We start from the raw sequence: 14,241 nt of genomic DNA on the forward strand, positions 1-14,241 counted from the left end.
GTACATTTTAACTTTGCTTGCCTTTCTAAAATGCATCACCTTGCAATTGTCAGAATTAAGTTTCATTTGCCATTGATCTGTCTAACTTCTGAGCTAATCTATATCATGTAGTTTTATACTATTGCTATCCCTTGCTATCTATACTGCCAACATTTTTTTCTGTAATCTGTATAACTATATATCCTGCCTTCTATAGACACATCCAAGTCACCGATGTGTCACACAAAAATCAAATATTCTAGCACCAATCCAGCAAGGGTCACAAACTTCCAATCAGAAATGTTACCCTTCACTCCCACCAACACCTTATTACCAAGCCAAGTTTGGATTCAATTTGTCAGGCCATTTTGCAGCATTTTTAACTTTTTAGTCCCCAGATCAAAGCAAATTCAACCCACAAGCACGCACTTCAATATATGGCTGTAGTCGATAGTAGGCTTAAAACAGCATCAGAGATCCTGTGTGTCAGATAGAGTTTTATTTGTAGATCACATCAATGGTTCTCAACCACTGTTGGTGTACACACCTATCTTTTCTTTTGATCCTGGTATTTTCAGTATGTAATGAAATAGTATATGGCTGCCGCTCCACCATACACACAAGTCATTCGGTAGACCTTGGAGGAAAAATCATAAGACAGTTCATCAAGGCTACAAAATGTAGGCAAGAACTTCCTTGTATTTCTAAGCTCACCCTATAAAATTGCGATGAATTTGGCTTTTGACTTTATGACGTTACCTTTCTCCTAATGGTACTTAAACTAAAATTTGGTATTGCCTCATCACTCCTTATACTTTACATCATTACATCCCATTTTCTTGGTCTCCTTCATCATAGAATTTACCCATTCACAGTAATCCTTCAAGGGTATTCTTTATAAAGTGCTCAGCCAAAAATATTTTTAGAACTTCTGATATGATGATCAACGCATTACTTTTGGTGAGTTGTCATGTGCAATGGTGTTTTGATGCAATTTACTTCATCACACATTTGCAGTAAGGGTGACTGGATGTTTTTTTGACTTGACAGTGACCAATTATCCTTGGGAACTAGATCAATAAATGCAGCCAGGCAGTTCCTAAATGCAAAGGTCCTATCTGAAAAAAAATAGGAATCTTAATAAATGTCGATGGCTCATATCATTATGCTGAGCCAGATTCCCCGCAAACTGATTATGAATAAATAATCACACTCAAATCATAAGATACCAGATAGAATGTTTGGAAAAAATGCATAATAACCCTTTTTTTCTTTTAAAGTTGGGGACTGTGGACTGATCTTAGTTTACCCTACATATCTGTACTGACATTAGATAGCCGAAGGTGCCTTATTCTTTGTACTAATTTTCCTCATGTTGACGACCAAAGTATTGAGGAAAAACCAATCTTTAATCTTGCTTTTTTCCCTCTTTGTATGCTAGGTAAAATACAGAACATAGCATTTTAATATAAAATGATCATGGATCATGTGGTGAAATACAGGTTGATTTCCATACCACTGCGTTTCCAATTTTCAGATGCATAGTTTGGAGGTTCTTAGTAGACACTAGCCTAAAGAAATAAGCAAGGTGAAGTTGGGCTACCGAGTTCCCAGTCTCAGGCAAATTGTTAAGGCATGGGTCAAGTGGAGGTTAGAAGCCTGCTCTTTTTGCACTGGGAGTGTTGAAGAAAAATATAAACTGGGCTATTATTATGCATCTCCTTATGAATGGAAGAAATTAACACTGCAACCACCATGGGAAGGCATCACTAAGACTTGCCACCAGCTACACTCTAAGATTGTATAACGTAAAGGAAAACAAAATAATTGCTACTCTGGATCTGATGCAGCACAATAAGATAACGAACACAGTGATTTAAAAAACAATTACTATAAATACATAAGATAGCTTGTATACCAGAGATTAATAGTATGTCCATAAAGTGATGCAAGGTACAAGAGTATCTTTACATAAGGTGATGGATGGGAAATGATAAAGCCATGCTGGTAGGGGGTGGTGGTGTGGAGGAATGGATTAAGTGGGTGGAGGTGTTGCTTGTCGAAATAATTGTTTTTGAGTCTGGTTGTCCTGGCGTGGATGCTACATAGCCTCCTTCCTGATAGGAGTGGGACAAATAGTCCATGAGCAGGGTGGCTGGGATCTTCATATCGCAGGCCAGTTTGCGGTACCTTTATGCTGTAGGTGATGATGAGTAGGCTTGGGCCAGTGATGCATTGGGCAGTTTTGACTACCCATTGTAGAGCCTTCTTGTCAGTTGCAGTGCAGTTTCTGTACCATGCAGTGACCTACCATGTCACAAGGCTCTACTAACACTCCCTTCGTGTGGGCTTCAAAGGAAGACAACTGAAAGAGAGCTTTACCCTTTGATTGAAGAGAAACATAGAAACATAGAAAACATACAGCACAATACAGTCCCTTCGGCCCACAAAGCTGTGCCGAACATGTCCCTACCTTAGAACTACCTAGGCTTTACCCATAGCCCTCTATTCTTCTAAGCTCCATGTAGCCATCCAGGAGTCTCTTAAAAGACCCTATTGTTTCCGCCACCGCCACTGGCAGCCCATTCCACACAGTCACCACTCTCTGTGTAAAAAAAACTTACCCCTGACATCTCCTCTATACCTAAGAGGATGTTTTACAATGTCACGAAAAGAATAAGGAGCACCTTACCGGCTTGAGTTTTCTGCTCCAGACCAACTGGAAGTAGCCGTCCAAGGTTCAGAAAATGAAATGTTGGTTGACTGTAATATTTATAAAAAAACATTTGTTTTGACCTTCTTTATTTTACAGAAAAATTAATCAAAATATGTATATGCTATGGTACAAATGCAATAATTACTTAAACAGTGGTAGTGGGTGGTGGCTCCATATGTCACTACTACAGGGCGTGACGACCCTGCCTTACACGAATCCTGGACTCAGCCAGCTCTGGCTGACAGTACCCGGTATGGACCCCTATCCAGGATTACGGATTGCACTGCTTTGTGGGTATCTTCGGGAGAAGAGAAGGCTAAGGAGTAAACCCTACACAAATCCAGAGTGGAGCCCCTAAAGTAGTTGAATGACATATCACGTCACCTCCCGGCAGATCCTTAAGCCAAGCTGATGCCAAATGTACTGCTTCGCATTCCTTTGGACCACACCTGCGAGGCCGAGAGGGGGAAATTGATGTCTGGGCAGTCCAGGATCTCCATTTTCATCACTCAGGTCTGCGGCCCGGAGAGGGCATTACCAATGCAGAGGAAAAACGAACTCGACTGTGGTCAGCCAGAAGAGAGAGAAGGAAAGCTGCAGCAGTGACTACCCAGCCGCAGCCATCAGCCTTCGTGTGCAGCAGCTGTGCCAAGGACTGCAGCTCAAAAATCGGCTTATTCAGCCACAGCTGACGCTGTTCCACACCCAGCTGAGTCCTAAACCAGACGCATCCATTGTCTACTTAGACAGACGGAGCCATTATTAGTGGTACAAGTCATGCAGCACGGAAACTGACCCTTTGGTGCAAATCTTCTACACTGACCATGTTGCCCAGGAAGCCTGTCCCATCTGCCTACATTCAGCCCTTAACCCTTCAATCCTTTTATCCTTGTACTTAACTAAATGTCTTTTAAAGGTTACTATCAGTATCTCTAGCAGTTCATTCCAGGTAGGCACTACCTTTGTGTGAAAAAGCTGCTCCGAGGTCCTTTTTAAATCTATCACCTCTGATGTTAAACCTATGCTCTCTTGTTTTTAGGACACCCCTCTCACCCTGTCACTACCCCTAATGATCAAAGATCACGATCCACGACCAAAGATGTGTTCAAAATAAATCCATCCAATTATCTGCTGAATGTACTAAAAGTGATCTTAGTGTATACTTACCACTGTAGTTATCATCTATGTTAAATTCTTACTACAGACCAATGTATATGATGTAAAGTTCAATCATCTTATCAACATTACATATCTCTGGGATGTGGGCTGAAACTGGAGCACCCAGGGAAAACCCATGTGGTCACATACAAACTCCACACAGACTGGACTGGAGTTCAGTACTGGACCTGGGTCACAGGAGCTGTGAGGCAACAGCACTATAACACCAATTGCCCACCACTGAGAACATCTACCATAAATGCTGCCTGGGCAGGGTGAAAAGCATTATCAAGAATGCATTTCACCCTAACCATGGACTTTTTACTCTCCTCCCACCCGGTAGGTGCTACAGGAGCCTCCGCTCCCGCTCCCGCACCAGCAGGCACAGGAAGAGCTTCTTCCCTGAGGCTGTGACCCTGCTGAACCTCACATTACAGCGCTAAGCAGTATTGCACCCATATTGTACTGTCTCAGTGCTTTTATATTTGTGTACTGTAGCACTGACTTTTTATTTGCAGTTATTTTGTAAATAACACTATTCTTTGCATTTCTGGTTGGATGCTAACCGCACTTCATTGGCTTTGTATCTGTACTTGGCACAATGACAATAAAGTTGAATCTAATCTAATAAGTGGCACCACCATTCGATCGCATTACATGATCATTACTGAATTGTCGTTTGTAGGAGCTTGCTGCATACAAATTGCCAGCTATGTTCAAATTATCTGCCATGTTACCGAGATTTCAGAGCTAATAACACTACAAGAAGTAGTTTATTAGCCATAAACGCTTCACAAAACCCCAGAAGGGATGTAAATAGTGCAGAATGAAAACAAACCTTTCTTTTAATTCTGCTACTTTGATGTTAACATGTTAAAGTGAAAATATTAATGATAAAAAAAACCTCTGCTTTTCTTCACTTTCTTCTATGGTGTCTTTAGATAGATAGGTCTCATACATTTCTTCAAATACTTTTTGTTCTGCATTCCATTGTTGCGTGGTAATAACGTGGTTTTGACCTGTACCAATAATGTTTCCATCATCAAGCTTCAGAAGAGCATCAAATGTATTTTTCCATAGGCAATCTATATAAAAATCGAAACATTAATATCAAATTAATGTTGATTAATATGTATTTAATGATAAGGGCTGACAATCCCAAGAAATCCCATTTTCTTGGGATTGGAAAGAATGACTTGGTGTTCCTTGATATTTTGTTTCCCATTCATACTGGGGATCTGCTTAACCATCTGCCCACTCTCTGGAACATTACTTATTTTCTAAATGACCCATGAAAATGGAGTGAGAAAGGAAAAGAATGCAAAGGGAATGAAGAATCTTCTCCCACTCAACTAATTATCGATCATAGTTGCTTCGATAATCGATAATAATTATCGAAATGCCTGCTTTGCTGCCGCTGCTACTGTGCCATCGAGAATCTCCGGAGACGAAGGCCCCAAATCCTCGGCTTTGTGTATCGCCTGTTGCCGGGGCCGGGGTCGAAATGCTCGGCAGAAATGGTGCTCAGTGCTCGGTGTCGAATAGGTGGTCGGAGGCTCGGAGTTTTCGGACGGACTTGGAGTCGGATTGTGGTCGGATGCTTCCGGGATTCTGCATCAGCAAGTTGGCGGCGCTGGAGGTTTACTGTCTGCGTGAGATGATGGGACTTTCGAGAGACTTTGAGACTTTTACTGTGCCATGGTCTGTTCTTATCAAATTACAGTATTGCTTTGCACTGTTGTAACTATATGTTATAATTATGTGGTTTTTGTTAGTTTTTAAGCCAGTTTGTCATGGGTTTTCGTGATATCATTCTGGAAAAACATTTTATCATTTCTTAATGCATGCATTACTAAATGACAATAAAAGGGGACTGTGTGTCCTCATAATCATAATATATATTCTCCAGTTGTCTGTTCTTTGGTTTTATTTCATCTTATAACCTCTTCATTTGTATTACTTCTCTGCTCGACTGGAAGATTGTGATTTAAACTACTAACCCTATCTCTCCCTCAACAAATGTTTGTCTGATCTACCTTTTCCAATGCTTACACTTTTCTTCAGATTCATAATGTCTATTGATTTTTGCATCAGATATAGTATTTGATGGTGGGTGAAACATTACTGAACAAATAGAACAAAATGATTTATGGAGAAATCTGCAGAGCAAATGGCATCCAACATGGACATTTTCATAAGTCTTGGAAGGGACCACAGAATCAGAATTTAGCCTACGGAAAGAACATAGGTTTACTGCATAAAAATGTCATACTACAACCTATGATCTCACATTCAAGGACTCTACAACTCATATTGAGTATTATTTATTTATTTTTTTTTGTATTTGCACAAATTGTCTTTTTTACACATTGACTGTCATTCATTGTGAGTAGTTATTTTTATTGATTCTACTGTACTTTGATCTACTGTGAATGCCTGTAAGAAAAAAAAGTCAGGGTCGTATATGGTGACATAATCATACTCTGATAATAAATTTACTTTGAACTTTGCACTGTGATTTGATTATAAGTATTTACAAATCATGTTTATAGGTGGCACATTAAGGGAAAACTACGTAAAATGAAAACTGTTCTAAAAAGGGGTAGAGGAACAAAGGAACCTGTGTCCATATGTACACGCATTATTGAACGTGGAAGAACAGTTTGAAAAGGCAGTAAATAAAGTGTATGCAGTTCAAGGCTTTCTCGATGAGGTACTGGATATAAAAGTAGGATATTATGGTGAACTGTTATAAAACATTGGATCCTGTCTCAGTTGGAGTAGTGCCTAGAGCTCCTTTCATTATAGGGAGGATGTGATGGCGTTTGAAAGGATGCAGGAAAGGTTTATGAGGATTGTTTCTGGAATAAGGAACAACAGTTACAGGGACAGATTAGAGAAGTATTGAAACAGATAGAAGTGAAGTAAATAAAATGATGAAAGGTCCTAACAGAATGAATAGTGGGAGGATGTTCCCATCTGTGGAGGGGCTGAGTACTCAAGATTACAGATATAAAATAATGAGGAAGAGAATTAAGAGGAACACGAGAATATTTTTTTTTAAATGCAAAATGTGCTTGGAATCTGAAATGCTCTGCAGAAGTGGTGGAGGTAAATTCCACTGTCGACTTCAAGAAGTAATTGGCTAAACATATTTCTTGAAGGGGAAAAAAATGTAAGACTACAGAGAAAGGACCAGGGTGTGCAACGATATATTTGCTTGTGTTGTAACCCTTCAATGAATTACACGAATAATGCATTTTAGGTCAGAGGTGGTGAGGGGGCGGCCAATTCACATTTTAAAGATTCTATTTTTTGCAGTAAATGAAAATTGAAAAATGCAAAAAATATGGAATTACTTTCAAAATATAGTTTCTAATTAACTGTAAGGATTAATTATTCACATAGTAATTACCATTCAAAGTTGCCTAACTTTATGCCTACACTATCCAGAAAACAAGTGCAGAATTTGTTTAATGGAAGTAAATGTACCCCTCTGTTACCCAGGTGGAGAATTCAAGGTAATGATAACATTATCGGACAATATATGTAGTGTATTTTCGAAAATTCAGTAAGAAATTCATGGATACGCAACATATTACCAAATGCATGTGTATGACATTTTTTGCATGCACCGTTTTACATCACTTTGCATCATATTGCAAGTGCTGGCACTCAGTCAATTTTCCTGTACCTCACCCAATACACAATTTCTCAGAAATAAACCCAGGGCTGAGAGCTGAAAACTGAGGGATGTAGTCACCTCCCTTTGTGTTATATTTATATATGCGGACTGTTGTCAGGAACACTTTCCCATTCCTAGCTCATACTAAAACTTGTGCTAATATCAACTCTTTCAAAATTTAAAAAAGTCATTCTATTAAGGTAGGTGGCCTTTTACAAATGGACAAATCAAGCGACATTGTGTTACACATGAAATTCATTAGAAATCCCATTACGTATTCCTGATTATGAAGATATTTTGATGCTGCACTCTGATAAGAAACAGTTGTAAGTATGAACTCATGGAAATAATTCTGTACGTACCTGTGATCTGCCTGGGCCTTACTTTCAACACCAGAACCGGAGGTGACAATTTAATATCTTGTGGATTTGGAGGATTCATTTGCTAAAATAAAATAATATTTTCATTATAATAATAATTTTTAAATTTCTATTTTAAAAATAAACTGTGTTCTAGATAGATTAATCAGACTAAGTTAATTGTTTATATTAAACTGCTTATTTCTGAATGCCCATTATAATCCAGAAGTTGGTCTGCATAAAATGTCAACACTTCATAAATGAACTGCATCAAAAGTAAACCGTTACTCTCTGAGTCAATAGTTTTTTTATTTATTGAGATACAGCGTGGAATAGGCCCTTCCGGCCCTTCAAACTGCGGTGCCCAGTAACCCCCAATTTAACCCTAGCCTAATTACGGTACAATTTGTCATGACCAATTAACCTACTAACCGCTACATCTCTGGATTGTAGAAGGAAACCAGAAGATCTGGAGAAACCCACACATTTCACAGGAGGGGCATACAGACTCCTTGCACTTGGCGTTGGAATTGAAATCTGACACCCCCCAAGCTATATTAGTGTCATGCTAACCACTACACTACAGTGACGTCTTAAAAAGGTAAAAAGATTTCTCACATATACATCAAAGCATTAAAATATACAGTGAAATGTATTATTTGTTTCAACAACCAACACGGTCCAAATACCTGCTGAGCAACCCGCAAGTGTGGCCATGCTTCCGGAAACAATATAGCATGCCCAAAACTTACTAACACTAATTCATATAACTTTTAAATGTGGGAGCATGTGGAGGAAACAAACACAGTCACAGGGTGAACATAAAAACTCCTTACCGACAGTGGCAGGAATTGAACCCTGATTATTGACCATTGGCACTGCAATAGCACTGTGCTAACCACTAGGTTACCATGCCAACTGACTGGTAATCTATGAAAGTGTTGGAAGCAACAATGAGCCTCAATCGACTTCAGGAAAATTTCCTTTAAAAGTGTATACCTGTCATTTGCTTTAATCAGATAATTCAGGAAAGTAGGAAGCCACCATAACTGACATCTAATCCTCTATATCTTACAAGCTTTAACTTTAGTGCTCCATTGTGTTGCTTCACAATATCATCCTTAGAATAGAATAACTTGAGTAAAGACACAGCAATAAGAACTTATAAAATGTATAAGGCATTGTTTATGTGGATCTGTTTTAATATGCAATACTGTGAACTTCATGCACTTTTAAGTTGCAAGGTGCAAAATTAACAAATCTGGAATGCTTACACTGCACATTTTAATGTGGAGAAGATTTTGATTTGGCAAAGGACTTATATGTGTATATAAAATCAAAACAGCAAGCAATGTGCATTCAGCTGACAAAGCAACCTAACATGCAGAATCAACTGCAATTCTAGCAATAAATAGAACTGTGTTGGAAATGTAAAGTTTTTAATCCTTTCTCCCCACTTAAATGTGAACAAAATCAAGTTAATCCAGTTTGATTTGCAGAAACGTTTTTAATGTAACCAGTTAGTGACTTCCCATAGCAGAATATTCCTTTATAAGAGCAATGGAGAATTCTCATTTGCTGAATCTGGAACCTAGTTATATTGGATGTTAAAATTAAAGTACCTTTCTTCTGAAAAGGCAGATTTCCCATGCCTGGAAAGGTTAGAACAAAAGACACACATCAAAGTTGCTGGTGAACGCAGCAGGCCAGGCAGCATCTGTAGGAAGAGGTGCAGTCGACGTTTCAGGCTGAGACCCTTCGTCAGGACTAACTGAAGGAAGAGTGAGTAAGGGATTTGAAAGTTGGAGGGGGAGGGGGAGATCCAAAATGATAGGAGAAGACAGGAGTGGGAGGGATAGAGCCAAGAGCTGGACGGGTGATAGGCAAAAGGGGATACGAGAGGATCGTGGGACAGGAGGTCCGGGAAGAAAGACAGGGGGGGGGGACCCAGAGGATGGGCAAGAGGTATATTCAGAGGGACAGAGGGAGAAAAAGGAGAGTGAGAGAAAGAATGTGTGCATAAAAATAAGTAACAGATGGGGTACGAGGGGGAGGTGGGGCCTTAGCGGAAGTTAGAGAAGTCGATGTTCATGCCATCAGGTTGGAGGCCACCCAGACGGAATATAAGGTGTTGTTCCTCCAAACTGAGTGTGGCTTCATCTTTACAATAGAGGAGGCCGTGGATAGACATGTCAGAATGGGAATGGGATGTGGAATTAAAATGTGTGGCCACTGGGAGATCTTGCTTTCTCTGGCGGACAGAGCGTAGATGTTCAGCAAAGCGGTCTCCCAGTCTGCGTCGGGTCTCGCCAATATATAGAAGGCCACATCGGGAGCACCGGACGCAGTATATCACCCCAATCGACTCACAGGTGAAGTGTCGCCTCACCTGGAAGGACTGTTTGGGGCCCTGAATGGTGGTAAGGGAGGAAGTGTAAGGGCATGTGTAGCACTTGTTCCGCTGACACAGATAAGTACCAGGAGGGAGATCAGTGGGGAGGGATGGGGGGGGGTGAATGGACAAGGGAGTTGCGTAGGGAGCGATCCCTGCGGAATGCAGAGAGAGGGGGGGAGGGAAAGATGTGCTTAGTGGTCACCGGATGCAGTATATCACCCCAGTCGACTCATGTGTGGCGCTCTGTCCGCCAGAAAAAGCAGGATCTCCCAGTGGCCATACATTTTAATTCCATATCCCATTCCCATTCTGACATGTCTATCCACGGCCTCCTCTACTGTAAAGATGAAGCCACACTCAAGTTGGAGGAACAACACCTTATATTCCGTCTGGGTAGCCTCCAACCTGATGGCATGAACATCGACTTCTCTAACTTCCGCTAAGGCCCCCCCTTCCCCTCATACCCCATCTGTTACTTATTTTTATGCACACATTCTTTCTCTCGCTCTCCTTTTTCTCCCTCTGTCCCTCTGAATATAGCTCTTGCCCATCCTCTGGGTCCCGCCCCCCCCTTGTCTTTCTTCCCGGACCTCCTGTCCCATGATCCTCTCGTATCCCCTTTTGCCTATCACCTGTCCAGCTCTCAGCTCTATCCCGCCCCCTCCTGTCTTCTCCTATCATTTTGGATCTCCCCCTCCCCCTCCAACTTTCAAATCCCTGACTCACTCTTCCTTCAGTTAGTCCTGACGAAGGGTCTCGGCCTGAAACGTCGACTGCACCTCTTCCTACAGATGCTGCCTGGCCTGCTGTGTTCACCAGCAACTTTGATGTGTGTTGCTTGAATTTCCAGCATCTGCAGAATTCCTGTTGTTTTAGAACAAAAGAGTTGCCTTTGAATACCCTTGCTAATGAATCACGCAATCTGTCTAATAAATATTTTTGAAATTAAAAATGAAAAAAATCTGGAAATACTCAGAAAACCCGTCAACCTCTGTGGAAAGAGAAACAGAATGATCTTTTATCAGACATTTATTGTCAATTTGAAAAATATTAACTATTTCTCTCTCTCTGCAGAAAGAGAAACCAGGGAACTACTTAACTATCTGATGTACATTTCCATCAATATCTGTTTAAATTTGATGTTTGCATTATCAGCAGGGTTTATTGTTTATATTGTTTTTGAAATGTTCTTACAACTGTACATTAAATAAAATTTTATAGTGGAAGGGGGCAGCAGCGTAGTCAAAATTCCAATTTATCTAAAAGTTTTAAATAACTTTTAGATACTGTAAATCATCCCATGAAATAATTTACTAAAAAAAGTTTTATCTTGCTATAAGGCTTAAAAGGCATGCTATAGCAGCCCTCATCTGGAAAATCTGCTTGTTTGGTCTTTATGTTGCTTGGAGCAATATTGTATCAAAACTCAAAATGTTGCACGAAATAGAACTAGCCATGCATATCAAGCCTCAGAAACCTATCATCTGTGAGCTTCTGGTGTGGAAGAGTAGAACTGGCGGACAATGCTAGATGGAACAACACACACAAAATGCTGAAGAAACTTAGCAGGCCAGGCAGCATCTATGAAAAAGGGTACAGTTGATGTTTTGGGCCGAGGCCCTTCATTAGGACCCCGGTGAATTCACATCGACTATACTCTTTACCATAGATGCTGCCTGACCTGCTGAGTTCCTCCAGCATTTTATGTGTTGCTTGGATTTCTAGCATCTGCAGTTTTTTTCTTGTTAATGCTAGGTGCACACTGTATGGGGTAGAGGGGTGAAGTGGGAGAGGATTGAGAAGAGTCATAGTGAAGAGATGTTAGTCAGAGAGGATAGTCTGATGTAGGATGACGTAAATGATCATCAGTTAGAATTCTGAGAGGAGATCAGGGTGGATCAGCAGTTCATCTGAAGAGTAGATCAGAGAATCAAGCAGTTGATGGAAGTGAAGATGAGCAGCAATTTGGGCATCAGCGCAGAGAGTTCAATTATTTACAACCTATGCTTATGAGCTGGATGTAGGGACTGAGTGAAGTGCAGTTAAATTTGCTACAAAGAAAGGTGCATTGCTAAGGAGGATACAGAGAGCCTACAAAAAGAAATGACGAGGTGAATCAAGCAGACAAAACATTGATAGATGGAGTATAATGTGAAGCTTGGAAGGAATAATAAATAATAAACAAAGTATTATTTAAGTGCAGTGAGAATATCAAATGTTGCGGTACAAAAGGATCTCATTTCCTAGTACAGGAAATACAAAAAAGTACACCAAGTAATTTGGAAGCTAAGCAAATATTGATCTTCATTGCAAGAGGTATGAAGTATAAAAGTAGGGAAGGTTTGATGCAATTTGGCAAAACACTCCTGAGATCACAATTGAAACACTTATAAAATGGTGGTTCCATGCTTAGGAAAAGATATACTTGTATTGGAAAAATTGCTTTGTTGATTCTTAGAATGAATAGTGAGATATATGAAGAAGGGTTTCGGCCCGAAACGTCAACTGTACTTTTTTCCATAGATGCTGCTTGGCCTGTTGAGTTTCTCCAGCATTTGTGTGTGTTGCATGATGACAGATTAAGCAGGTTGGGCTTATATTCAGTGGCATTTAGAAGAATGAGAGATCTCTTCATTGAAACATGTAAAATTTTCACGATTGACAGCATGGGTGCTGAGAAGACGATTTTCTCAAATGAGGAACCTAGAACAAGGAAGCATATTTTCAGATTAAGGGGTCACCCATTTGACACAGAAATGAAGAGGGATTTCTTCTCTTGAAGTGGCAGGGTCAAGCTGGAGATTGACAGACACTTGAATTACCAGAGAGATAAGGAGAAACACATTGCATTCCATTTTCTATGATGTTAACTACTCACTTAGCTTCTACAGTACTGTGCAAGTCGTAGGCACATATATTTATAGATAGGGTGCCTAAGACTTTTGCATAGTACTGTATTTGTCAACTGTTGTGGAATGTGAGTTTCTAAATATGGAGGGAGTGGAGGATGTTGGGAATGGCGAGGGTGGAGTGCCACAGGAGGGGTGTGGGACAGCTTGCAGAGGAGTGCAAGGGGCAGGGAGAGGCGCAGGTGTAGATGTACCCAACCCAGAGACACCAGGCAAAGGTCATTTCATTCCAAGCAATTCATTTATTGATCATCATAGAATGTCGTTCTGCTACCACCCCGGCTTTCTCTTTTCTGAACCATGATTCTCCTTTCCCTGCCTCTTTCCCACTCTCAGTATACAATAGAGACCCATATCAGAATCACGAAATTTGTATTTTTGCCGCAGCAGTACAATACATAAAATTATTACAGTACTATGCAAAGGTGTTGGGCATCCTAGATAATATATGTGCCTAAGACTTTTGCACAGTACTGTATATATTGCAGTCTCATTACTATTCATATTCCCACTGAGATCAGTATTGTCTAGAACTTGGAAACGTCATAGATTGTGCCTTCAGTCAATTGTCAACATACAAATTCAGATTTACTTACCATAGTGAAAAGTGTTGTTAGGGCCCTTTATTTCAACTCCTTGTTTTCTTCACCACACTTAATCTGCACAAGAATTATTACCTCCAAAATGCTTCACCTCATTCACCAATCTCTTTCATGGGTTTGTTTGCAAAACCTTTCTGAATCTCCAAGTATCACACAGTCACTGGATCCCTAGATTCAAACATTCACTAGATCTAGATCTATCTTCAAAGAATTCCAATAGATTAGTCAAACATGATTTCCATTCACAAATCCAAGTTGACATAATTGCTTAATCATATTATTATTTTCTTAGTTTCCTGATATCTTATCTTTTGTTATAGATTCAGCATTGATCAGCTGTCAATATCATGCTGGCAAGACTGTCATATGAGAAGAAATTAAATGGGCTAGACATTTATTAGAGTTTGGTAAAAAGAGAGGTCACCTCATTGAGACATA

The 14,241-nt window shown here is 40.1% G+C and overlaps 1 protein-coding gene across 4 annotated transcripts in view; it reads right to left on the reverse strand.

The window, feature by feature from the left end:
• Positions 1 to 14,241, reverse strand: part of wdr93 (WD repeat domain 93) — a 70,701-nt gene that overhangs the window by 27,739 nt on the left and 28,721 nt on the right. For 3 of the 4 annotated variants that reach the window (XM_063066102.1, XM_063066103.1, XM_063066105.1), the window contains 5 exons: positions 11,019 to 11,156; positions 7,901 to 7,982; positions 4,758 to 4,938; positions 2,672 to 2,742; positions 527 to 616 (listed from right to left, as the gene is read on the reverse strand). In XM_063066102.1, the coding sequence (XP_062922172.1) occupies positions 527 to 616; positions 2,672 to 2,742; positions 4,758 to 4,938; positions 7,901 to 7,982; positions 11,019 to 11,156 (562 nt within the window). The remainder of the gene's footprint in view (positions 1 to 526; positions 617 to 2,671; positions 2,743 to 4,757; positions 4,939 to 7,900; positions 7,983 to 11,018; positions 11,157 to 14,241) is intronic. The other variant, XM_063066104.1, reaches the window with a different exon arrangement.

Source organism: Mobula hypostoma, chromosome 13 (assembly GCF_963921235.1).
Source record: "Mobula hypostoma chromosome 13, sMobHyp1.1, whole genome shotgun sequence".
In the NCBI taxonomy this organism is placed as follows: Eukaryota; Metazoa; Chordata; class Chondrichthyes; order Myliobatiformes; family Myliobatidae; genus Mobula; species Mobula hypostoma.